The 27,476-nt window shown below is 43.4% G+C and overlaps 1 protein-coding gene and 1 long non-coding RNA gene across 5 annotated transcripts in view; one reads left to right on the forward strand and one right to left on the reverse strand.

Annotated features, from left to right (window-relative positions):
* Positions 1–27,476, forward strand: part of ppp2r2ba (protein phosphatase 2, regulatory subunit B, beta a) — a 46,355-nt gene that overhangs the window by 12,966 nt on the left and 5,913 nt on the right. Inside the window, exons 1-6 of one of the 3 annotated variants that reach the window (XM_056382451.1) lie at positions 10,992–12,012; positions 20,254–20,351; positions 21,341–21,506; positions 22,448–22,560; positions 25,362–25,539; positions 25,686–25,850. In XM_056382451.1, the coding sequence (XP_056238426.1) occupies positions 11,943–12,012; positions 20,254–20,351; positions 21,341–21,506; positions 22,448–22,560; positions 25,362–25,539; positions 25,686–25,850 (790 nt within the window). In that variant the 5' untranslated portion in view covers positions 10,992–11,942. Of the gene's footprint in view, positions 1–10,991; positions 12,013–19,492; positions 19,656–20,253; positions 20,352–21,340; positions 21,507–22,447; positions 22,561–25,361; positions 25,540–25,685; positions 25,851–27,476 lie in introns of those variants that run through there. The other 2 variants (XM_056382452.1, XM_056382450.1) reach the window with 2 other exon arrangements.
* Positions 13,448–27,476, reverse strand: part of LOC130173318 (uncharacterized) — a 29,142-nt gene continuing 15,113 nt past the window's right edge. For both annotated transcript variants that reach the window (XR_008828395.1, XR_008828394.1), the window contains exons 3-4: positions 14,015–14,193; positions 13,448–13,877 (exon numbers count right to left, since the gene is read on the reverse strand). This is a non-coding gene — a long non-coding RNA (uncharacterized LOC130173318). The remainder of the gene's footprint in view (positions 13,878–14,014; positions 14,194–27,476) is intronic.

Consider the following 27,476-nt stretch of genomic DNA (forward strand, 5'->3'; position numbering starts at 1 on the left):
GCCATAGTTTGACTTCTAAAATGTGTTGGGCAGAGAAACTTTGTTCCCATTCAGTTATATATGAGCTTTGTTCAGTTTGTTCTCAACCTTGGCTCTTTGTGATTAGCTCACATTGATCTGACCAAATGGCTCTGTGACCCACCTAGCATAAAATGTGTCTGGAGGCCTGGTGTGTGACAAAGTGCAATACTGAGCCTTAATTAAGTTTCCCACCAGCAGCCAATTTAACGCTTGGAAATGACTAACAATAAATGTTTCTGAGGGCCAAGACCCGAGATGGCTAGACCCAGATCGTGAGAGGCGTTCAGTTTTTTTCTTTGGTTTGTAATGATCTTCACATACTCACACAAGGCCTGCCCAAAGAGTCATTGAGCTGAACTAGGTATGTAGAAGCCACTTTGGCAAAACTACTTGGAAATAAAGCAGCTCAGGAGAGCAGAACATTACAGTGATTTAGGTAGCTGCAGACAGTGGGGTGTATTTCAGTGAGCCCATCTGGCCCGTTTGAAAGTGTTGCTGAGTCTAAGAGAGGCGGTCAGGTGGTAGAATACAGAGAGTGATGGATGGGGTGATGGATGTGGGGGGAGGGGGGGAAGATGAGAGTGCAGATTTGGGGGGAAAAAGGAGCTCTTTTCCAGCAGAGCTGAATCTCAGGCTTGGCTGCGGCACACTGCTCTGCCTGTTTTCATACCAAGCACTCAGCTCTGGCTCCTAACCAGCTTCAACTCAACCAGTGTTTCTGATCCCCACAACCCACCCGCTCACTCTCTTTCTCTTTCCTTCTCTGATAATTTGGCTCACCCCTCCCTCCCCCCTCTTCATCTTCCTGACTCTCATTCACTTCCACTTTCCTTTGGCTCGCTCCTTTCAGTTTTTCTTACCTTCACTTTCTCTTTCTCCACCCCTGTCGGGCCTTTTCTCCAGCCTTCCGGTAGTACAGAGGGGTATGGGATATTACCTCCAGGTTGCCATAGTGACACTTTGTGTCCTGATGTCATTAGTATTGACGGTGTGCAGCTAGGCCAAGCTGTCCTGGCACAGGGGCTGTTTACTGTTTACCCCAAACTTAAACCATTCACAGTGAGATTTGTGCGTGACTGTGCATGTGTGTGTGTGACATCACAATTAAGACTGCCTGATTGTTACTATTTTACATTCAGATAGGGATAACAATGAATGAATAAGCAATGGATAGAAAAAAGTGTTTAATTTGTGATTGTCTGATGAAAAAGCTTTTAGTGTGAAGCAGCAGGGTCTGATTCCAGGAGCTGGACTTGCACCAGGGAGAGGCTTGGCACAGGGGAAATGGCTGTTTCACGAAGAAACATCCCCTCTGTCTCCTTGCTCACTGTATGATTACTGAAGCGTGTCTGTAGAGCACAACTCCCGGCTCGACTCCCCATCTCGTTCTACGTTTTTCTGGTTGCTTCAGTGGCTCGTCTGTCTGAGGATACGGACGCCCCCTTAGCACCACTGCCCTCAGAAATGAATGTATGTTTGCTCCTGTGCCTGCGTACATGACCCCATACATCTGTGCTGAATACTCAGATCACAGGGCTGCTCCCATGTCTCCACCTCTCACAGCTTGTTCATCTCAGAGCTCTCCTGCAGGCCCTCAGCTGGCAGGTTGTGTCCTCTGTGTTGCCAGAGTAATTAGTTCTGCTTGGTGTCTGCAGCCAGGGGTGGACAAAATATGGATCCCATATTGACGCTGTCACATCACATGCAGGGTGTGCACGTCGACAGCGAACACTTTCGACACATGCACAAACATGAGCTTGTTCCTACATACATAATACAAAATCCTCCTTGGATTGTCCTCTTGTAATCCTTCATGTAGCCAGAAAATAATGGCTGAAGTATTGCCTTGGGATAGAGAAAAAGACACTTCCTGCATTGACTGAAATGTGAACCGAGCCTTGCACACACACACACACACACACACACACACACACACACACACACACATTTTGAGGGACAGTCCATTAGTGTCCAGCTGATACCAAAGGACTGATACTGAAAACAGCTGATATTTGTTCATCACAGATAAATCCTTATTGATGTATGTGTCTGGTGAATATGTAAAAATAAACTAAAGTACTTAAAGTTTTAAAAGCTGTATTTTCATTCATATTTAGCCCTCATGTTTTTTAAAATCAAACTTGATATATTTCTGTCGTGTTTGTGCATGTGATTTATTTGTTTTCTTGGAGACATTTTGTGCCTTTATTAGTGAATCGACAGTGGAGAGCTGACAGGAAATGAGAAGGGAGAGGAAATGGGAAAGAGACTCAATAGATAATCCCAAGGGTTGTTGTTATATTTCCGCCTGTCCATAGGCCACAAAGAATTCCTTTCTAAAAGCTAATTCAATATAAGTGATGGGGGTCAAAGTTCAGGCATAGCCAATATAAGGCTTCTGCAGTCTTTGTTGGACAAGAGGTATCTTCCAAACCCTCAGTCTTTTATTGTGAAATTCCCTCATTATGCTTCAGCAGACAGTGTTTGCTTGTTGAGCCACTGTAGAGGGAGAGTAACACAAAGAAGGAACTTTGGACTAAAAAGACTATAACTTTTGAAGATAGCCACTTGATTTGATCTCATACCATCTTCAGCTGAACTTCACAATGTATATTTACACAGAGCCAGGATGGTGGATTTTGTCCTCCATCACCTCCATTGGAATTGCAGTATGGGCAGGAGGAACAGTTAAAGCAAACCAAGCCCTTTCAATGCACTTATGTGCATGAGTATTGTTTTAAGACAGACTTTTATCTTTGGTTTGTCTGTTATTCAGATCCTGCCTCACTACATGTATTTGTCCTTCATAACCAAAAATGAAGGATCCTTGCCAAAAATATTTGTATATATCATATTCATTTAGTGTCAATATTCAGTATTGATGTACACATTGCATTGACTTATTCTGCTTTTCTCTTACTATCGCATGTAATATTTACTTTTGCCAGATGGTGGTGCTCTAAGATTAGCTCTTATATGACCAAAGTGCTTTTGCTCATGTCATTCAAGCTCTACTTCTTCCCTATAGGAATATGTGTATACTTTGTGATGGATGGATGGATGGATGGATGGATGGATGGATGGATGGATGGATGGATGGATGGATGGATGGATGGATGGATGGATAGATAGATAGATAGATAGATAGATAGATAGATAGATAGATAGATAGATAGATAGATAGATAGATAGATAGATAGATAGATATATAGATAGATAGATAGATAGATTTTAGAATGAAAAGACATTAGAGCCCATTAAATATTAAGACTTTAAAATGTATATAATTTCATTGTTTCATATTACCTGTGCATCATTTCTCATCAGAAGAAGAAAGTGTTTTTGACAGACAGCCAGCATGATAAACAGACAGATGGACGAACCACTTTCGCCAGCCAGTCTGCTCACACTCTGCTATGACAGAAATGGCGAGTCCCTGAGGCTACTTTGCAACAGAGACCCCTCATGCCAGATCAATAAATTGAGCAATAAAAATTAAACCCTGTTCAAATGAGAAACTGGCTGCGTGAGCCCATCGACATGTTTCTATTAAAACAAGTGGCATGACTTTATTGTCACAGTGGTAGGAGCTGATCCCACCTTAACCGCGTCTTTAAATGTGTGTGTGTGTGTGTGTGGGTGTGTGGGTGTTTGTGTGTGTCTAGTTGATAGAAAAGTGTAGATGGACAGCTTGCCACCCTGTGGGCACCACGACTACAGTCTATCTGTGATCCACGCTGGCAGCTGCTCTGCCAAATGGGATTTTCCTGGAGATTACAGCCTCTAAGTGTGACACGCTTGCATGTGTTTGTCTTTGTTGTTGACGGAGTGTGTGTGTGTGTGTGTGTGTGGACTATTGTAATAAAGCTGTGTGCTTTTTTTTTGTGTGTGTTTAAGTGTGTGTGGGAGGGGGGGTTGGGGCTGGGGGGTGTGTGTCTTGAACCGAGGTGCACAGAGAACATGTTCTGTTGTCACATGGGGCGGGTTGAAACATGACTGAATGGCTGCGGGGAACCCTCTCTGGCAAGCTGTACTGAGAAAAAGGGAGGGAACATGTTCAGATTCGGGGTCAGGCTTTTTGCACAATGCTGCTGTTCTCATTAGCAACATTAACTCTCCATGAATAGACACTGGCTGCCTGATCTAATGGTTACCTATATATGGCTGTTACAAGACAGGGTGATTTTATTGTCTATCAGCTGTTTAATGTTTAAGTTTCTTATCGTTTAAAGGGCCAAATACTGTAGCACTGTTCTTCTGCAGTGGATATGAATACGAGGGCAACAAATGAATATTTTCATCAATATGTTGATTATGGCTGAAACAGCTCACAGGTTATCCGATTCGTCAGTTGACAGAAAATTAATTGGCAACTATTTTGGTAAATCTTCCAGTTGAGAGGATTTTCTTCGTCTTGTGACAGTAAATGGATCATTTTTGTCTTTTGGACCATTGATTGGACAAAACAAGGCATCTGAAGACATTGACTTGGGCTTAAGAAAGCTGAAATTGACATTTTCCACTATTTTCTGACATTCAAAAGCCCAAACGATTTTTTGAGAAAATACTTTGCATATCAAAATGAAAATCTTTACTTGCAACTCTAGAGCAGAATATTTTCTCAATTAATCATTCCGTCCATAAAATGTAAGAAAATAGAGACAAATGCTCAATCACACTTACCCAGAGCACAAGCTGGATGTCTTGTCTTGTCCAAATGCCAGTCCAAAACCTAAACAATTTCAATTTCCTATCATAAAAGACTAGCATCTACATTTAATCAAAATTGGGAATTTATTACCTGTGGATGTATAAATTGATTAATAAACTAATCTTTCTAGCTGAGTGTTGAATACATATAGAAAAAAATCATAATTTTCCATGGTTGTGTACAGTCCTGACATATAGCAACTAAAAGATGAAATATTTAGAGGGGAAACTCATATTGATATCTGTAAACAAAGACAATTGTCTCACAGAGCTTCAAATTTGAATTGATAATGTGACTTTCGGAGCTGGTGCGTTGACAATGATACTGGCACTCAATGACTCAAGTTTTATTTAAATGTAGGGCAAATTGTAGGATGTCCGTTTATTCCAGTAAAATAATCGTTTGTGCTGATATAATGTCCTCAAAGTTGTTTAATTCTTTATTCGCCTGTTCAGTACTGCTACGATGCAGCTCCAGGACTGGTTTCATTGGTCTTATAAACTGCCACATATGAATTCCATTTTTAGGGTGGATTTTCCCTTTAACCCATTTCCGAGTCATTTTCTGTTTGCCTCAGCGTCTGCTCTGTGAAGAGCTGTCCACGGTGCTGAAAAATAAGCTGTGCACGGGTCCCTGGTCATGTATGGGGCGGTGGCTTTGTAGTCACTCACTAACCTGCTTAACCTACTTTCCACATTCATCTGTCCACAGAGAGGAAAGTGCTGTAGGATAAATATAGCATACTTAACAGCACACACGTTGTCCGTCCAAACTTTCCGAGCAACACAAATGATACCATGCTTTGTTGTTTCTCCGTATCCTTTCTCTTAATGCATCACTGATCATTTCACTAATGAAATCCAGCCTCACTCCGAACATGAACTCCCCATGTTCGGCCCATTAACCCAACTGGCAGAAAACGTGTTGGGACGTGCTTGAACCTTTATTAAGATGAATGTGACCAAAATAATGACATTTTAAGATCTTAATTGTCCAATTGTGTGGACAGCTGTTGTGTTGCATTGCAATGCCAGTTCAATTGCAGTTTCCTAGCAACCAGAGAGGTACAATGCAATGATTTCTTGTTAAGTGGCATCATTTACTCTCAGCGAGACACGTCTCTATGTTCACACAATCAAATCTAAATCCACAATGTGTGCATGCTTCTTTACCTTTAGGCTACTGTTACATGGCTTTACTGCTTATACTGCAACAGAAAAAAACAATTGCAAGTGTGTATGTGTGTGTGTTTTATGATAAGGTGCCAGTGTAGCTATGTAGACATCCATATGGGTCATGTGTGTGTATCTGTATACCCTCAAGGTGTGGTGGAGCCTGTGAAAAAGCCGTGTTGCTACAAACAGAATCATTTCAGTTGATTAATTTTCACCCAAAATGCTCCGTCCTGTGCTAATCATTGTACATGCATTATTTCAATTAATTCATTATCATGGGAGACAGGGGTGGGGGTGGGGTGGGTGGGGGAAGAGGGTAAAGGAGAGTCAGGGGGAAACAGAAAATCCAATCCTGCTGGTCTGAAGTCTCTGTGCAATGGAGCATTAGTCTCATCCTGATGTAATTGGAATGACACCAAGAGTAAAGCCTGCTGATTTAGGGACAGCCTCTAGGCTTGATTTAATGCCCTCTACCAAAACTATACATCCATCTTTTTATCTTCCTCTGCTTGCCTCTCCCAGGCCCTCCGTTCTCCTCCGTATCCCTCCCCCACCCTGTCTTGCGCTCTATTCATTCTATACTGCCATGCATCTCCATCTGTACTCTATTAACAGTAGCCGCGTTTTATTATTTTTAAATCCAGAAGGTTATAAACTCCCAGTGTGTATTTCCCGGCGTTTTACTAACTCCTTATGGCATTTAGACTCTTGAACAGCTGTGTTTTACTCTCACAGAGGTTATGTTTTAATATTGAATAAATATCTCCAGAGAAGAGTGCAAAGAAAGGGCAGACTAAGCAGGTGTATCCAGGCCAGGGTGCTGCATCCCCAGGGTTTGCTGCTGCTCAGTCCCCTGACAGATGGACTGCCAGGGCAATCCTATTACCCCAATGTGTTTAGCTGCTCTTAATGCCAGGTTGGGTTGCATGGCTGATGGAAGGCAATGAATGTTTGGAGGGAGAATCTCATGCTACTGAATGATGATCATCCTGATTTGTTTGATAACACGGAGAAGATCTAAACCCAGTGAACAGGCAGTGAAAATTATAACCATGACGACTTTGTAGCTCAGCTGGTGCTCTCTGATACAGCTTGTCTCACTGAGGGATGTCATAATAAATCAGCTCAACTGCTAAATAGGATTTACTGTATATATTTCACACACTGGCCTCACCCCTGTCCAATAAAGATGAAGAAAGTGTTTTTTAAAGTTGTGTTTAAATGTTTTATTATGACTTAACTACCTTCAACCCTCTGGTCTCAAATTCTCTCAAAATGCCCTTTTTTGTAAAAAAACATGTATTGGCCTATTCACATGCTAAATTATGGGATTTTTTGTGAACCTTGACCCGTCTTGAAAATAGCAACGAATGGCAAATCTGACTGAGACATTCAGTGACTGGACAATAAACCTTGACATGGATGAAGTGAGAGATTGCATCGGGTTGAATCATAATGCTGACTTTCACGCTTCTGTCACTGAAACCAAGTGTTCTTTAGTCAAAGTATTTCACAATTTTATCAAGCTTATTGTGTATCTGATATATAGTTAGGCACTACGATGTGTGTACTGTGCCTTGTAATTTGTCTACCGTCAGATATTTTGCCATATCATTTACATTGTGGTAGCTATTCTTTTTTAATCTCTGGCTGCGTTAAACCATTGTGGGCAATATTGTAAATCAGTCAGCAGGAATGCTCTTTGACATTATAAATCCATGATAGTGGGTCTACAAATGGCAATGTTTGTCAGTTAGTCCATCACTTTGGTCCAGACTGAAATATCGCAACAGCTATGAGATTGATGGCCATGAAATTTTGTGCAGGTATTAATGGACTCAAGAGGATGAATCCTAATGAACTTGGTGATGCTCTGACGTTTGAGTGACAGGATGACTGTCATCAGGTTAAAATTTGAATTTATCCAATACTTTAAAAGGAATGACATTCCTACCAGCCTAAGCTGTATTTTTTTTTTGTTTATTGCTAATTAGCAAGTGTTAGCATGTCAACAAGCGAAACTACGATGGTAAACATGAGAATATACTTGCCCCACATCAATGAGATAGCATTGTCATAGTGGGCATGTTAGCACACTGACATTAGCATTTAGCTCAAAGCAACTTCTGTATGTTCCTAAAGGACAGCTTCATAAACAGTACAGACAGAAATGTTACTTTATCAGTAAGTACATTGATATCACAGTGTAAGATGTACTGTATTAGAGGATTTTCTCCATATAGCCCACTTTCAGAAGACGTATGAAAAACAACTTAAAATCAAACCTTTTCACAAATGTATTCATAGGTTTTATTCCCTCATTTAAGAAACTATAACTTCTGATCATGGGTGCGCTGAAATACTAAAACTGTTTTATTTTTGCCATTTTATCCTAATATTCAAAGGAAGTCATTGTATCCATTTTGCAGAACCCATGTTCCTGTAGTGACATACAATTATGTTCCAAGGTACATGATCATAATGTCATACATTGATTTACCAAAACATATTGTTTCATTTATTTTCAGGGAATTAAAGATTTGATTTTTGTAAGTGTTTTGATGAAAAACAGCACACAACTGATTTTTTGCGAGTTACTGCAAAACAAGAAGTTTCCATTTTTAGTTCTTCCATTATTTATCTCAAAATATAATTAACAACTTAAGTAGATTTTGGATTGATCTGCCAAAACCTCACATTTGTTGGATTAACTAGATGAAAATAATCAATATTGTAGCCTATTTAAACCAGACATTATCCAGTGGTCAATATATAGTATTGACTACAATCCTGAGATATGAGAGCACTGCAGTGAAGGTGGAGTATAACTGCTGTGTAGCTGCTGTGTCGTCAAATATCTATACTATGTGTGTAAGCATGTGCTCATGTATGTTGCTTGGTATGCAGACAGCGTCTTTGCCGCCTGTGGCCCCACACCACCATCCCCAGGTCAAGCAATTACCACACATCAAGGAAAGCAATTGGGCATGACTAAAATATCATTGCCATGTGATTGTGTCCCTATGTTTGGTGCTGCTAGAGCCCAATTTAACCCACTTTGTCCATACGATCGAGGAGAATTGAGGACACGCTCTCCAATTCTGGTGGCCCCTAGAGCATTTCCTGCAAGTCTGACACACAGCAGCTGGGCTGGAGCCGCGCTGTCACTGGCCTCTCTTGCCCAATGGAGTGGGAGATGGGAAGTAATGAACAAGAGAAGTGAGGTAGCAGAGGAGAACAAGTGGCGGGAGCATTAAATGAGCCATGGGGTGCAGAAACTTGAGGTTTTTTGAGTAAAGGCTCTGAGAATATGTGTGTTTCAACCTGGGAACTCTTGTTAGGTCATGTGACTTTAAGAGCCAAACTGGTTTCCAATCAGTGCCGTTGCTCTGAGATGCTTTCTCCATGGCCTAGGAGCCAGTGTGGACACATTTTGAAGACTGACAGCGGGGGAATTGGGAGAGTGAAATGAAAGGGGGATAAGAGAGGAGATTGGCATATATGCAAAGGGAACGGGAGCGAGGCAGGGAGGGAGAGGGTGAATGTTATTAGAGAGGTAGCATTGATCCCAGGCCCTGGCTCAGGGAGCCTTCATTATAGAGTCAAATATGTCTGTGCCTTTAACTGCCACTCCTGCCCTTCATCTGTGTGTGTCTCGCTGCCTCATAACACCCCCCCCCCCCCAAACAAAATCTGACAAAACTGAACTACTCATCCATATGGCTTCCTCTAAATCCATTGTTTCACTGATTCCATTTCGATTTCATTCGGTCTTGGTGCTCAGCTGTAACTTAGCCGTAGTCTTTGTGGGAGAGGAACACTGTGTGTGTCTTTTGTCCTCGTACACCCTGTTTAAATATTGATAGAGATGGGAAACACCGCTGACCACTCAGTCAGATCTGAGAGGGTCAAGGATGGCAGAGTTTCCCTGCAGATTTCATTAGGGGAGCAGAGGACTGTAAATATGGAAGCATGTGAATCACAGACCCTCGCCGACGCTCCAGCAGCCTTCATTATCCCCCTGCATGGATAATGCCCCGTAATGTATTCCGATGGAGATGGAGGTTGGAGGTTGATGGGGTGTAAAATAGCATGTGTAGGAAGGCCCTGTTTTTTTTCTATGAGCAGCCTGCCTCTCTCACAGCCAGATCCCCATTAGTACAGGAGCAGAGGATTGGATGTGCAAATGGTCCCGTGGATTAGAGAGCTAATGTATTTAGGAGAGGGGGCTCCACAATCTCTTTATTGCTACTGCTGCTGATGTGTGTTGAGGCTCGCGCAGGGGAGATACCCAGTCCCTTTGTGCAACCAGAGAGATTTAGGGTAAAGTGAGTAGATAAGGGCAGGGATGCACTGCCAGCACATGCAGCCACACTGATGCAGCGCACGCGCACACACGCACACACACACACACACACACACACACACACACACACACACACACACACACACACACACACACACACACACACACACACACACACACACACACACACACACACACACACACTCACACACACATCAAAGATTATGGTTTGACCAGAAGAAGGCTCGTTGTGTGTGGTGTTATTAAACTCAGCATGGAAATGAGATCTTTCCAGAAAGAGGCGCAGACGGCAGCCCTACTAATCTAATTAATCAGCGTCTGGGTTTTCGTCGTTTTCTTCCTCCTTCTTTCTGGCCCTCTCTGTTGCTCTCTCCTTCTCCAGTCTCCTCCTCTACTCCACTCATCCCTCCCTCTGCCTCACCTCACTCCTTTGTGCCCTCCTGGTAATCTCTGAATCTGAACTTCATGCTCACACTCTGTAAGTGGACAGAAATGTGCCATGTCATGCACTTTGTGTAACACATCTTATAAAGCTTCTCTTGTATTCTCCTGAATAGCTGCTTTAAGGGAGCTGGGTCTACATGCAGAGGGGAAAGCATAGAAAGTAGACTTAATGCTAAATCTGCTCTGACAGTGTGCGGTGTGGATGGATGTCTCTGCGGCAGGGTGGAGGGATGGTGGTGCAGGATCTACCAGGCTTAAGAGGCAACCTGCTAACTTGGCCATAAGGCAGCTGTCGGCTTTTAACGCACGAACCTGGTTGGTGGTCATCAGGCTGTGAGTGAACAGATTTTGAACTCTTCTTCTGCTGGTGGTGGTGGTTCGACTGAGCGTCACATTTCGCTGCTTGTGGTTTTTAAAGAGCCAGCCGCCAGGCAGCATGGGAGGGGCCCTCCTCCGCCTCCCCCTCCTCCTCTGCTGAAGCGCAGCAGCAGCAGCAGCAGCAGCACAGTGGGTAACTACAGCACAGCTCTGCGCTATCCGGCACAGTGAGTCAGCTGAGCAGCCCGGGATCACAGGCGCCGGTTCGCGCTCCGATGAATGAATGAAATGAGAGAAAGAGAGAGGGAGAGAAGGCGACAGAGAGGACACTTTGCAGAATCTGGATACAGAAAGGCGAATGTGCAACTCTGGAGAGTCTGACATGGGAATACTGAAGCAAGCTTGTTGACGCATAATCCCGCCCGCCCCGCTGGCACTGGGAGGGGGCAAATCTCGCCTGCCTAAACTCAAATCCTCCAAAAGAGATTTACGGAGTGAGCTGCTGCGGGCTGCCACCTTCAAGAAGACATAACATTTCGTTCATTTTTTGACCAACTGCTCAGGCGCGCTGTGGCGATGATGATTAATATTTTTTTGCGGGGAGATAATAATCTGAAGCAGAGGACGTAATGCGCTTTAATAATTAGGCTGTTACATCCACTGGTGGAATCGGAACTGTCCCTGCGTCTCGGACGGTGGGCTGTTGGATGCGTCCTGGGGTGCGGACAGGACCTGCCCGTGCAGCATCATCATCATTATTAATATCAGCATCATCATCATCGCCATCATCATCATCACAGGTATTTGATCGTGATTGTGTTGATTACACCGGAGAGCTGGAGCCATGACAGGCCACCCGCTGGTCCCACGGCCCGCCTGCTGACGGTACCGGGCAGGATGGGAGCAGGTCTGCCGCTTTCAGGATCCCGAACCAGCCGATTTATCAATGGAGGAGGAGAGTGACACCCGGAAAATCAACAACAGCTTCCTTCGCGACCACAACTATGCAACCGAAGGTATTTAAACAGATGATGCTGAGGGGGGGGGGGGGGGGGGGAGACTCATACTAAGCCGTTACTCATACTAAAGCACCGCAAATAACCTGAGGCTGTAGCTAGAGGGATGCTAATATCACAGCAGAAATAAGTCACTGTAGTATAGGATCATTAAAGGAATCGATCAAGCAAATACCACAATAAATAAATATTATCGAGTTAGTCTTTACATAGATTCTGCATAAAGTGCATACAGGTCATTTAAAGCGAATTTAATCGCACCATAAGCTGCTGTAAGGATATTAAAGAAGGGATATTCTGGTCGTTTCACATAAACATTCAGATTAGTAGGGGAGTGTGGTGGTGTGGTGTCAATAGCAGGAGATGATGAGGTGGCTTCCCGTTATACCTGCTATTTTAGGAAGACCATCCTGACCGAGGGGAATCAGGGCTTAGATCTGTATATGGACTACAGGGAACAGGGGAATAAAGCTTTCTTCACAGCTGCTACAGGGTCTGGAGTCTGTAGAGAGCAGCTTTAAAAAGCAGTTAAAAGAAATGATGAAATGAATGATGAAAAAATGTATTTTCATCATTCTTGTTCACTTGTTGAAAGAATGAGACAGAGGCAGGGAAGGTGGCCTAATTTTAGGAGGGGGCAGCACATTGAAATATGGATCTCTCTCTCTCTCTCTCTCACACACGCCTCTTTACTGTACATCTACTTAACCAAGCATTGAACAATAGCTGTTACGTGCAGAGCTATAAATGCTGCCCCTGCACATGAGTGTGTTTCCCCCTCATTGACCACACATCAGCCTCTTGATTATCAGCCTGTTTACTGTTTGATGCTTAACAGTTCCCTCATGCTCCACCAATCAGCTCCACCTGCCTTCCACAAGCTGCTTCGATCACTGATCAACGTAAAACACTGACAGTTATCGTTCATCTCATTACCACCTCGGTCCCCATATACTAATAATGCAGATCGGTTTTAGACATTAACTGCTAATGTCAGTAAAAGCGTTGGGGATTAAGAGCCTTTCATTAAACAGTGGCAGCTTTAAACATGAATGCATATCTTTTACCTCGGATTAATACAAGATTTAAATCAGCATCTGTTACAAAGGTAGATGTCTCTGTTCTAGGGCCGCAACTGATGATTACTTTCATTACTGATTCATTTGCTGATTATTTTCTGGATTAATTGCAGGCAGCAAAGGTGATTGTATTCAAAATTGCTTGTTTTATTCAGCCAACAGTCCAAAACCGAAAGTTATTTTCTTTAATGTTGTATATGACAAAGAAAAGCATCAAATCCTCACATTAGCGAAGATGGAACCAGTGAATATTTGGGCATTTGTGCTTGAAAAAGCACTAAAACGATGAAATGATTATCAAAATAGTTGGGAAAAATGATTAATGGACCAAGCGTTGCAGCTCCACTATCTTCTTAACAATTATTCTGTTCTTGAGAGATAATTTATTATTGATTATTGTGCAGCCAAGTGGAATGTTTTTTTGTCTTCATTGTTTAGCTTAAAGCCCATGCACTGTGTTGTATTTGCAGACTGGTCAGTTGCATTAATAGTCTCTGCAGCACTGGGGAAGCCTTTAATCCATTTCACACCACACGCATTTTTTACCACCCACTTACCATAAGGTTTAAAAAGAAACAAAGTCGGTCAAAATAGAAATGGGTTTTAATCTGAAATATGATGGAGCATCCCATAATTGAGCTATCGAATAGCACCTTTACGTTATTTTTCTACAGGATAGAAAACTGGTGTAGAATAGAGGTGGTTGGAGGGTTGTGTGTGGCTGCAGGGTGGGTCAGAGCCACAATGGCTTCTTGCATTTGCCACCAGCTCAGGTTCCTGAAGCCACTGCAGGTTGGAGGAGAGACAAAGTCAAAGCTCAGAAGACAGACAGTCTCATTCTCCGGCTCCTTTCCTCAATGTTTTTTTTTCTTTTAATTTAAATACAGGAGAGCATCATCATTTGCTCAGCTCCCGGCACTTACAGATGACTCCCTGTCACTGCTAAACACACAGTGACTGGTTCATAGCGAGAGGAAGTGAAGTGGGGGTGGGAGTGGGTGTGATGGATATCTTTGTTTGATGTGTGCGCTGAGATGAAAAACAGGAGGGGAGCTTCTTCCAGCTTCTTCCCGTCTCTCCTTCTCTCTGTCTCACTCTGTCCCTTTCATTTGATCAAGAGAAAGTGGATTAGAGTTATACAGGTTGTAAAATGTGTCTCCTTAAAGCAAAGGACTGTCTAGTCTCTGGCCCATCTGCGCTTTCCAAACAAGGAGAGTCTACTTTTGTTATTTTTTATGGCTATAATTTATGACTGATCGTCACACCTCGTATATCATGAATGAGTGTGTGTGTGTCCATTCACTCTCTCACTCCTTGTCTCCTAAATGGTATGAAGTCAGTCTGCAGCCAAAGATCATACGGGCCGGTGTCTGGGTCCGTCGCCCATCATAAATTCACCAAAGTGCACATGTTCCATCAGGCCCAGTCCATTCAGACCACACACACACACGCACGCGCACGCGCGCGCGCGCGCACACACACACACACACACACACACACACAGACACAGACACAGACACAGACACAGACACACACACACACACACACACACACACACACACACACACACACACACACACACACACACACACACACACAAAGGTGAGGATTTCCCTGAGGCTGTGCTTGCCCACAGCAGCAGGACACTTTAATGATGTCACATTTTAATGATGTCACTCTTGCTGACCTTTGCCTAGCACCAATCCCACGCCTCAATGGGCGTGTGGGCGGCTACACTGACTGTGTGTGTACGCACACTAATGTGACCAAAGCTGTGCTCGTCATGTAATAGTTGGGTATGAAATTTCAAAAGTTTCCTCAACCTTAAAGCAAAGTTTCCAGAAAAGTTGTTTAGTTGAAAGAAAATTCCCATAAAGTCTAATTTGGATTCACCAGTCGCCACATCGCTGATGGTGACAGGATGGATATTTCCTCTCGGCCGTGTGTATGTATGACTGCAGCTGTGTGTATCAGTGTGTGTTGAGTCAATGGACTGTTACACTCCTACTACATGGGTCTAGGTTAATTTTCGTAATCTTCACCTTGAATGGGCTCGACAATGGAATGAAATTGTCAAATAACAGAACACCACATTGGGTGAAAAAAATGTAAATAGCTTCCTTGCTGTGAGGCAGGACCTAACCTAATGTCTGCTGTGGTATTGATTTCTGGTCCTTTACAATTTAGCTACCGGAACAATGACCTGGAGATCTATTGGTAGGACATGTAATCCCTTCCTCCTTCTCTCCCCAGCCCCCTCTGTCTCTCTTTCACTCTCTCGCCTTTGCTGCTTATATGTCTGTCTGATGCGAGTACAAGCTTGTGTGTGATGTGACCCCTCCAGCCCCGCTGAATACTGATGCAGTCCTGTAACAGAGAGCTTACAGCCTTTATTGCTGCTGCTGATGAGAGCTGAGGCGAGCCTGGTTGCTTGTGCCAAGGCAAACGGCCTGGGGCCACACTTTAGGACTCCGGCATAAAAAAGACTTAGCCCACCATACCCCCAGGTCCCATCCATTATTCACTATGAAACACTCAAAACGCAGAGCCCCGCCTCGGCACATAGCACAAGAAAGATAATGTCTATGTGTGTGTGTGTGTGTGTGTGTGTGTGTGTATGGGGGTGGTATGGGGGTGGCGGATGCTTAATGGCAAGCTGTGAAGTTGGGGCGAGTCACACTCCTTATTCAGCAGCTGCTTTCATCCCCTGATTAGCTTCTTATTAAGTCTGCAGCTCCATGAAAATTTAATGAGAATTTATTAAAGAATACCCGTGGTGTTGCTACTGTAGGATGATTGCAAAAAAAAATATCCTATTTCTCAAATGCAAAATAGCTTCCTGGACAGTGGATTTGAGGTGCTGCTGTGATAGATTTCCTGTGTGAGAGTCACTTGGTGCACAGCTAGCCTGCAGGCTAAGCAGTGTTTGACCTTTCTGGACTTTATAATGGGATACATTTGTAAGTTTTGATAGCTAATTCCTGTGTTGAGGAAGCGGCGTCACTCGAAATGCCTTGTGTTTTGGTGATAAGGTCATTGTAGAGACATGATTTCAGTCTGTGCAGCAGCATTCTCATCTTTGATTCATTCCAGCCTTGAAAACAGGGAAGATGAAAGGGATTGCACCAAAGGAACACAGACAGACAGATAGAAAGGGAGAGCCAGCTTTTGTTTTGGAGGTGGATTATAATTCTGTGTGCCCCCGCTTCCCTGCCTCCCCCCCTTCTCCATCTTCAATTTCTAACAGAATACCAAATAACAAGCATCTGAAACGGTTCCTCTTGGTATTCAGCTTAGTGCTTGCAGGAATCCATAAACTTATTTCACTCTTTCTTCTGTTTCGCCCTGTCCTGTGTTGTGTCTGTCGTCAGATGTGTGCCACACCGACGTGTTAATGAAGTGTGAGAAGTGAAGCAGTAACACGTCTCGCCCATTTCACCCTCAACTCCCTGTGGGAAGTGTGGGGATACAGAAAAGCACGTGCACACACACACACACACATACATGCACAAAAGACAAAAGCACACACACATGCACACACGCCCTGTCTCATTCTCATGGGACTGATCCTGGAGAAACCAGGTTAATTAGCTTGTTCACTCCAGATCTTACAAAGAGTCATGCTCTTCAGATGAAGAGAGCTGCGTTGTGCTCTGTTGCTTTGTGTGCAGCTAATAAAGCCTAATAAACCCTTAATCATATGGCTGGGTACCAGACCAGTTGGTAGCAGGGTTTATTCAAAATTTTGATTGATCTCCTTGGTTGCTGGTGTGAAATGAAGCCGTTATCAGCTGCTTATTCAGTACAGAAATAGTCTTTATGTCTTTATGTACAGAAATTTCTGATAGATGCATGTGTGCGTTCGTGTTCCTGGAAGAAAAGAAGTGCTGACTGATTTGTTGATTATCACAGAAGGAATGAGAGCGGCGAGTGAAAGAGAGTGCGAGAACGGACCTGAATTATCCCCCCGGCCTGATCCTTTGACGCAGGCAGCTCAGCACAAGTGCTGTAATCCTCTCTTCTCCACATCTAACGCTAACAAAGCGTTTACACGATACCATGTTGCTCACGTCCCTCCCTCTACCTGGAATTTCTGCACGACACTTACGCAACTAGCTTTCCATGCAGTCACACCATTTTGGGTCTGTGTCTCTTACACAACCCTCCAATGCCACCGGATCAAGCCTCAGTTTGTTTGTTTTTTTTTTTTTTTTTTTTTTTTTTTTTGGAACCATGACGGGATTATGTGCTGTCTAGAGGTTAGCCGGGGCGCTCCTATTTTAGTCTGCTTGTGTCTGTACCGATGAGACTCACCGTACGATCTTTTCGTTGACCTACTTAGAGCAACAAACCTCCATCCCCAGACTTCCCCCCTCACAATCATTTCTTTTAGTGGCCCCTTCTGTTATGCGTGATAGATGTTGCATGCTAGGGCATCTATAACTACATTCAATATCCTCACTCCCCTCTCCGTGTTTCACAGTTTTCATTCCAGAATCAATGCATATTTCCATCCAATTGGTTTGATGCCCAATTCTATATTGTATGCTGAAGGGTGTTATTGCTTGGTTCAGGGTGGTGAATAGAAACAGATAAGCGCAGTGCCATGCCTGCTTTATTTCACCCGTACATACACACATCATCAGAGCAGCAGGCCGACAGGTTGGTCTGCATTATTACTGGTGATAGATGTGTGTTATCTCGAGCATCCCTCTGATGAATCAAGAAGCGGTGACCTGTCTGTGTCACACCTGGCTGGCCACAGGATTTATGTGCTTCATCTAGTTATGGTCTGCTGATGAAGCTGCGTGTGTGTGTGTGTGTGTGTGTGTGTGTGTGTGTGTGTGTGTGTGTGTGTGTGTGTGTGAAAGAGAGAGCGTAAGTACACACTTGATCAGCCGAATCACCAGCCCTCTGCTAATCCCACTCCACCATGAACCTGGTGATGCTCACGTAATAAAAATCTGATCTGATGCAAGCGGAAATCATTCGGGGGACACCGCCCACCTGCAGCTCTGCTGCTAATCAATTTGTTCTCTATAACGAAATTTCATTTGTAAAAAAAACTGCATGTCATTTAAACACAATTCCATCAGTGGCTGAGGTTGAATAGATTGCCTTGTCTAGTTTGAATACATTTGCATGAGGAAAAACTAATTTAGGGAAGCGTTCCATCACGTTACTTGGAGTTTCAGCTCACTGGCTCTCCCCGATTCTTCATTCACTGATGATTGAAGGATGTACTCGTGTGTAAACTCGTTAAACGGCATCCATCAATTACTGTTTCTCCTCAGCGACTTAATGTGTTGATGATGAGGGAAGGAGAGAGGAGCGAGGGAGTGGGGGAGACAGAAAAAGAGAGAAGTATGAAGGACAAAAAGAGAGAGAGGGGGACAGGCTTTGACTCAAGAATGCTGACTGCTAAGCCGATTCCATTCGATTCACACCAGTGGCTTTGGCTTGATGGTGCTGGGGAAGACACCATTGTGTGTGTGTGTGTGTGTGTGTGTGTGTGTGTGTGTGTGTGTGTGTGTGTGTGTGTGTGTGTGTGTGTGTGTGTGTGTGTGTGTGTGTGTGTTGGGGGTTTGCACATAGCCATCTCTGAGCATTCATGGGGTCAATACATGCAGATATAGAAAGAGAGATAACTATGGGCTGTGTGTCTGCAAGTGTGTATGTGACAGTAATATGGTGTGTAACTGGGGTTCTCCCAGGCTGTAATTAGGTCAGAGTGTGTCTCTGTGAAATGTTATTAGTTTCTAGATTCAAATATGATTAGGATTGCCCACCCCTCCCCACATCACGTCATTATCACGCAAGGCCACAAGAATCCCTCTTGTCACATCTCTGAATGTGGCTCTCTTCAACAATTAAATGAAACAAGGGGAAGACACACACACACACACACACACACACACACACACACACACGAAAACATGACGTTTAGTCATTTCCACCATGCACAGCAGCTTTATGTGAAGAGATGAGCCAGTCTACAGGGACTCTATTGTCTGAAGTTGTGTGCTGCATTCAACTGCACTCACTCCCCCAGATGCAGTAGCAGGTTTTCTCTCTATTGCAGCACTCTCTCTGTCTGCTGAATTACAGCTAGCATCAGCAACTAAGTCTGAGAGCTATTGACACGCACACACACACACACACACACACACACACACACACACACACACACACACACACACACACACACACACGACTGCCGCTAGAGATGGAAACGGTCTCCATAGCAACATTCCCCTCTCCTGTTCAGTGCTCCGCCAGTAGCAGGTCCACAGAGGGCGTGGGGGGTACAAAACAACAAGCTCTCTCTCTTTCTCTCTCTATCTCTGTCTAATATTATTGTCACTGTTAAACAGAGGACTAGCCTCTGCTGTGGTGTGTGTGTGTGTGTGTGTGTGTGTGTGTGTATACACATGTGTGTGTGAGACAGACATTATGCTGTGCCCTTTTAGCCCGGGGCTGTATAATAATTACAGTCACCATTAGCCTCTCCTAAATCCATGCAGATGTATGTCTTTGAGGAGGAGAGGAAAAGCTACCTTAAGGGTGGGTATCTGTTATTTACTTTTTGGTGGAACAGTAGCTATGCAGAGACACTGAGAAATGTTGTCGATGCAGAATAAATTAAGCACTTGTATCTTATTATTGTTATATTTTTGTTGATTGGAAGTTAAAAAATGAGGCAGTGACATGTATCAGCTGTAAAGAAGTGCATGGTTTGAAGGTTTATGACTGTTCTTTAATGAAGAAGCAGGAGAGTCACTGAGCAGCATGGGGTCTCGCAGCCAAGAGGAGAGAGATGAATGGTGTGGTGGAGGCGTCCTTTAAAAAGTGAGAGTGCAATTAAATGACACGGATTGGTGCACTTCAATGAGACAAGGGGCTGAATTAGTTGATATCATGCAGTGACTCATCGAGTGGTTTGTCCTAACCCATATTTCACCAAACTAGAGTATCTGTGCCGAAGAGTCCTCTGTGGGTTTGTCATGAGATTCCCCTCCATTTCCCTGATGTGTTTTCTAGAAGTCACTGTACCAGACCTCACTGAAAGCTCTTTCTCTTCGTCTGACTGATACCTTGACAGCTTTCTACACGTCCACACTGACATTTTCCCCCCTTCTCTGCTGTGCTTATTGTGTTGCAGCTGACATTATCTCAACGGTGGAGTTTAACTCATCGGGGGAGCTGTTGGCCACCGGGGATAAAGGAGGCAGAGTGGTTGTCTTCCAGAGGGAGCAGGAGGTAGGAAATGCCAACAATGCAATGCTAATTATGCTGCCCTTCTGCTGAAAGGATTTGACAGCCTTGAAACACTGAAGTTTGATTGTTTGCTTTTAAATAACTAGACGGCAAAGAAAAAACCACAAAGAAAAATCTCTTTAACCACTAAGCGGATTTTGGATGAGCCATCATTATAAACTCATGTAACATGGAAAAGCATGGTTTGAAACCTGAGTTCTAGTTACGACCCCAAAGTTACCAGTGATGCCAAACATTTCATGTTATGGAGACACAAAGCCACAAAAGTATAATATGTTTGTGTTAAATGTTCACTCAGTGTAAATGTAAATGGCATATAGCTGCACTAGAATAAATAAATACGATGAATAGCAAAAATAATGCTATCATGTCAAAATAACTACCAATTCAAAGGGATGTAAAGAGTGTAAAATAACACAAGAGATAATTATGATATCTTGTTATAACTAGACCTCAGCCAAGCTAATCTCAAACAACATACAACAGACTTAAGAGAAAAATAAATCTAATTTATAGTAAATGGATCTGCCACAAAAATTTGTTCTTCCCCGGCCCACGCCCCATCCCTCAATTAAGTTCAGTTCAAATCGGCTCAGGAGTTTTTGTGTATCCAGCTGACAAATAAACAAGCATGGGTGAAAATTTAATAGTTTTTCAATAGGGAAATTCGAAAGTTGTGTCTTAGTTTTAGTATGCATATTTTTTTGGTGTGGATAAAGCAACTGGCCATTTCCCCTATTTAAAGTCTTTGGGCTAAGCCAATCATTCAAATTCATATTTAACGGATGGATACAAGAGTGGTATTGGTTTTCTCTTCGAACTCGAAGAATATTTCCTAAAATTTCAAACATTTGCTTTAAAGAATGAAATTCTCCATACCAAATTTGAGGTAAACAGTGCTTTAATCTTATGAAATGAACAGCAAACATGTCAGTCTCTGACTGTTTCTCCCTCCCTTCCTTCTCATTCAGAGCAAGAGCCAGCCCCAGCGTCGAGGGGAGTACAATGTTTACAGCACATTCCAGAGCCACGAGCCGGAGTTTGACTACCTGAAGAGTTTGGAGATCGAGGAGAAGATCAACAAGATCAAATGGCTTCCTCAGCAGAATGCCGCCTACTTCCTGCTGTCCACCAATGGTCAGTTAACCTGCTACTGTAGGAGCGACACAGGTGGCAAAATGGTCAAAGGAACCATAAATCTATCATGACAGTAATGTTTACATGTGGGTGTAGTATTGCTGTTAGTCACTAAAAGTGTCAACTTAAGGCATGATTCATCCCTCACTTCGCACCATGGTCAGATGTACAGCTCATATAAAAGGAGATGTTATTAATATCACATAAAAATGTCTTTTTGACCGTTTCTGTGAATGTATCGCTGTTTTGCTTGACTGAGCAAGTGCTACCAGCAGAAGTGTTTCAGATTGAGGACTTCATGCATGGCTGCCACAGCAAGAGCACACACACACACACATACATGTACACACACACATCATGTACCACCACACACCATACATGCACGCTGGCTGAAGCAGACATACACATCAGCAGTGAGACATCTTGCAGATTGTGGGCTTCATGCATGGCTGCTACAGAAGTGCTAGCAGTGGCTGGAGCAGATGGTGGAGGGTCCTGTGGCGATGGCCTCGCTGCTCTGACACCAATATTCACAGTGGAAATTAAAAAAAGAAAAAAAAAGAAAAAAGAATCAACAACACACTGACTGCTGCTGCTACCCCCTTCACTCGACCGAGAAGATGGGATGTAACTGGTGTTTATGTGAAGCAGAATTGAAAAACGCCCAGATGGCTTTTTCAGGGGGAGCCTATACTGCAGCAGGGAAATGTAGTCAACTTGTAGATTGATATCAGTGACATCAGAATCTACACAGGAGCCGCCATTCATCATCCTCACTGGCTCCTGCCCAGCTTCATGCCAGATTGGCTGCCCAACCCCCCTGCATCCATCTTGTATCTGAGAATCTGTAGTGAGCCATGATCTAACTGTATTTTGTGTGTGTGTGTGTGTGTGTGTGTGTGTGTGTGTGTGTGTGTGTGTGTGTGATGTATCCATCCCAGACAAGACAGTGAAGCTGTGGAAGATCAGTGAGAGAGACAAGCGTCCAGAGGGCTACAACCTGAAGGATGAGGACGGACGGATCAGAGACCCATCGACTATCACGTCGCTACGGGTAAGAAGAGGTCACAAAAAAACTATAAGGTCTAACATCACCCAAACATATCACATGTACTCTGGTAAACGTCTCTATGCCTTATGCTGCTGGTGTCTTACTGTTTTGCTTGGAGTCAAATTGCAAGTTACGATCTAACGACAAGGGAAAGATCCAAAAATTTCAGATTATTCTTGAATGGAAACAAAAACAAACCATTTCAAAGTACAGCATCGGGAACCTTTCAAGCTTCTTTTAGAGAGAAAGGCTGAAAATGGAAACTAAAACACTGCGATTATGAAGTTTTGGGTGTACAACGTACAATCAGAAAACTTCCTGCCACTATATTGATAATGACAATGGATAATTTTTAATCTTCAGAATGCATCATGAATTATACTAAGGTAACATCATTATGGGCCCAATGCAGACATCGGAAATGTTCCATTTATGTTTTTATTGTATTTCTCTGATTGAATTTCTCTGATTTTATATCTATGACATAGGCTACTTTTCCTAATGTAAAAGAACAATCTAAATAATTTCCTTTTGTAATATGTTTTATCTTTTTGTCTATATAGTATCGATCATTTATTTTGCTAATGTTGAAAGAGCACCATTCCAGTAAATCCTTACTATCTTCCCAACCACACACATGGTAGTTAGGGGAATAGCTTGACATTATGGGGAAATATGCTTGCTCATTTCCTTGCCAAGAGATTGATACCATTCCCATGTCTGTACAGTAAATATGAAGCTAAAGCTAGTGGCCAGTTAAGAGTTAACATAAAGACAGAAAACAGGGGGAAAACAGTGAGCCTTGCTCCACCAAAAGAAACAACATCCAGCTGCCAGAGGCTACAAATATCGCTAATAATAATTTCATATTGTAAAAATGCAACTTTTTGTACAGATTAAACAAATGAACTATAAAATGTTAATTAGCAAGCTTCTATGGTGCTACTAGGTGAATTTGGTTAACTTTGTTAACTAAGGCTAGCTGTTTTCCCTTTGTTCCCAGTCTTTATGCTAAGCTAAGCTAAGCTAACCAGCTGCTGGTGGTAGCAGAATTGGAAGGCAAAAGTGCCACAATTTTGAATAGACCTGTGTTAAACATATATACATATATATCTCAAAGTGGATACATTTTCTCTTTTAAATACCTGCAGATCATCATCTGCTCCTTTTGCAGTGCTGATAAATGACAGTCTGACACCATCCAACGCACTCGACAGTTTTTAACTTAGACAGGCAGAGGAAAGTGAGAATGAGTGATCTATATGTGCGCTGAGGTGAAGACCATGAAAGGATCATCCTCTCGCTGTCTCTCATTCTTATCACTCCACTACCACTTTCATTTTCACACAAAGCAAGCAGGCACGTAGGGCACCGTGTGTGTATGTGTTTATGTGTGTGTGCGTCTGTGTGTGTGTGCGTCTGCCATAGTAGATTAGTGCTGTGTTCAGCGTGTCTGTCCCTCTTTGTCTGGCTGGCCAGGGGATCATAGCAACCTGGAGGACAGGCTGGGACTGTGTCAATCCTGTTTAGAGGCTGTGAAATCTGTGCAGGGCGAGAAAGCAGAGGAGGAGAGGGAGGAACTCAAAAATATTCTTAAGTGCAGCCAAAAAAAAAAAATCAAACAAAAAATTAGTTTATCATTCAGTATCTCCTTAGGAAATAAAATATGTGTAAAATATGTACTTTTTGTTTTGTTTTATATAATTGGGATGTGCTTCTTTAAAAGGAAAAACTGCTTTTAGTAGTATAATAGTATAGGTTACTTTTTAAAGAAAGATTATATTTATGTCAAATATTCTGTTTTACATACTATAAGGAAGAGGATCTATTAGGTTGTTTCCAAGGTGCAGGGGCAAACTGAACAGTGTAACTGTCAATGTTTGGGGGTTATGGGTTAATACGGTCCATGTCTCTCTGGACAGCCAGTGAAAGACATGGAAATGAAGTGACACCCATGGAGATACAGCAGCCTGCTGGGCTGCCATGTCTCTCTGTCAGTGCCAGCAACGGACGAGGGGAAAAAGGGAAGAAGCAGTCGATTTGTTCTCCTCTCTCCCTCCCCTCCCTTCTCTCTTTGTCTGGGTTTTATCTGGCCAACGGGGGGCTGCATGCAGACTGGTTGCTGGGTGTCTTTGAAGCCCGAGCCGCACTGTGCAACTGTGTGTGTTTGTGTGCATGTGTGTGTGAGTGTATGTGTGTGTGTGAGAGAGAGAGCTCGTCTTAATTCTGCAGAGTTCAGTTATCATTCCTCAGCAGGGCCTAGCGATGCCCTCGGGCCATCTCTCTTTCCACCTCCTCTGCTTTCTCTCTTTTTCTGTCTCACACACAAACAAGAGGAGAGAGTTCCTCAGTAAATACACGAAGCAGGGCAGAGAGAGAGAGAGAGAGAGCGAGAGAGAGAGGGGAGGGGTGAGTGCGGTGTGATCACTGAGTAGCCGTGTAGCAAACAGATATTCACAGTCTGATTGAACCAGCTCATCAAACAGCCCCAGAGCCCCTCAGTCGCTGTCTCTGTTTCATTAAGATTTGTGGAGTAAATGTCATATGAATCCCTGGAGTCATATGGTTGTGGCTCATGCACACACACACACACACACATACATGTACACACAAACCCACGTTGTACATCCAAGCACACAAAATTTATGCACACTAGAAACCATGTGCATGCACAACCACACATACAGATAGATATCTAAAAAAGCCTCTAGGAAACCAGCATCCATCCAACCAGCCTTAAATAGAAATCTTCTTTCTCTGCATTTCCTTTTCTCCTTTTCTGATTGACCTGTCCTCACCAATAGGTGCCAGTGCTGCAGCCCATGGACTTGATGGTTGAGGCTACTGCCAGGCGTGTTTTCAGCAATGCCCACACCTACCACATCAACTCCATCTCTGTCAACTCCGACCTTCAGACATACATCTCCACTGACGACCTGAGGGTGAACCTGTGGAACCTGGAGATCACTGATCGCAGCTTCAGTATCCTCTTATTTGTGTTTTTTTTCTACGTTTAGGCGCCAATAGTGATTTATCTGAGTTTTGTCTTAGCTGACCACTGAAGGAATCATAATAGTCCACAGCCGCTGTCTGAAAGTCAGAGTTTGTCCTTAGTGCCCGTCTCTCAGACATTGTGGACATCAAACCAGCCAACATGGAGGAGCTGACGGAAGTGATCACCTCGGCAGAGTTTCATCCGCAGCAGTGTCACACCTTTGCCTACAGCAGCAGCAAGGGCTCAATACGCCTCTGTGACATGAGACAGGCCGCACTCTGTGACAAGCACTGCAAATGTGAGTATCAAGACGGTGAATTTTAGGAAAATTATCAAAAAAAAAAAGTTAGAGTTAAAAGGAAGGTAATAAGCCTGCCAAATCTTGCAAAACACTTCAGATTTTCTTCCGTATAATCCCTTTTATTCTATGACGATTTTTATTTGATGGCACCTCATTGTGTTTAGTGTTAATAGTGGTAGCAGGGCTGTAGCCAAGATTTCAGAAATACTGTGGTCATGATCAATGTTTGTTTGTAAATTTGATATCCCTACTCTATCATCTAAATGTTGCTTCAAAGCCTTCTCTTTTGCAGGCTTCTGCATAAAATTGTCCATGTGGGGATAAGTGGTTGCACTGTATTGAACTCAGCTAAAATACTGAATCCATTCATTTTATTTCCTTTCCATATTTAGTCTATTAAACATTAGTGCCAGTCTTAAGAAACCCATTGGATGCAACTGTAGAATGTAAATGCCTTTTCCAGGATGTGAAAACGCCCCAAATTCCCTGAAACAACCTCAAGGACGTGACCTTGGTGTCCTCAAGGGTAGCTTGGTAGTAGCATCATTATGATCAGCTTTAAACTAAATGGGGGGATGGAAACAGGAGAGTGCTGCAGGTTCATGTAAAATTGTAGATGTATGCCAAAACAAAGAACGATAGAACTGTGAGAACACAAAGACAGATATACGTACAACATGGCAGCACAAACGCAAATTCACACTCAGTTTTTCTGCCTCAGCACCACCTTTGTGTGGCAGTGACATGCAGCCTTCCCCCTGCTCAATATGCCAGGATTGATAACCTATCAATAAATCTGTGTGTGTGTCTCAAACAATGAATGGCCTTCTCTAAAGCTGAACATCACATGCATACACTTTGGATGAATGAATAATGACTACATTGACATTTTCGCTGGAAAATCAATGGCTTAAGGGCAATCACATTAGTCCCTCATGGACGCACCTTGTTGTTCAATAATGTCAGTCATTTCCTCAGACATATTGATGCGTTCACTGGACCGTGCACTAACACGGCCTGTTGAATTTCACATGAGCATTTGAGGGTTAAATAAGAACTGGAATTGAGAGACTTGTGACTACATTTCAAGTTGTGGTATTCACAGCTTTCCTCTCATTGTTTGATGTTGATATGTATTGTGTGTGCCATTCCTTGACAGGTGCTCACAGTGCACACACACACACACAGATCCTCCCGCAGCAGGCAGGTGCTCTCGTTAGCCTGAGGACGGGTCTGTTAATACCGACCTACTGTCTCCCTGCATGAACGTGTATGGCTCAGAGCGATGTATAATGCCCACCCTCCCTCCCACACACACACACACACACACACACCACACACACACACACACACACACACACACACACACACACCCCTTCCCTTAACATGGATACACACAAAAACCTTCCTGCACCTCCTACATAAACAACAAAATCACACAATCATACTGTGCCCCCTCCCATACCTATAAATCTGGGAGGCTGCTGGTATCAATCAGCGTTAGAGCGAGAATGGATGGATGGATGAGGGAGGGATGGAGGGGTAGGAGAGGATTGCCAAAGCCCCAGGACAGAGAAAGAGGGACCGAAAAGCCCCGCTGCCAACTCCCCAGGGACCCTATTA

The sequence above is a fragment of the Seriola aureovittata genome, chromosome 8 (assembly GCF_021018895.1).
Source record: "Seriola aureovittata isolate HTS-2021-v1 ecotype China chromosome 8, ASM2101889v1, whole genome shotgun sequence".
Taxonomy (NCBI): Eukaryota; Metazoa; Chordata; class Actinopteri; order Carangiformes; family Carangidae; genus Seriola; species Seriola aureovittata.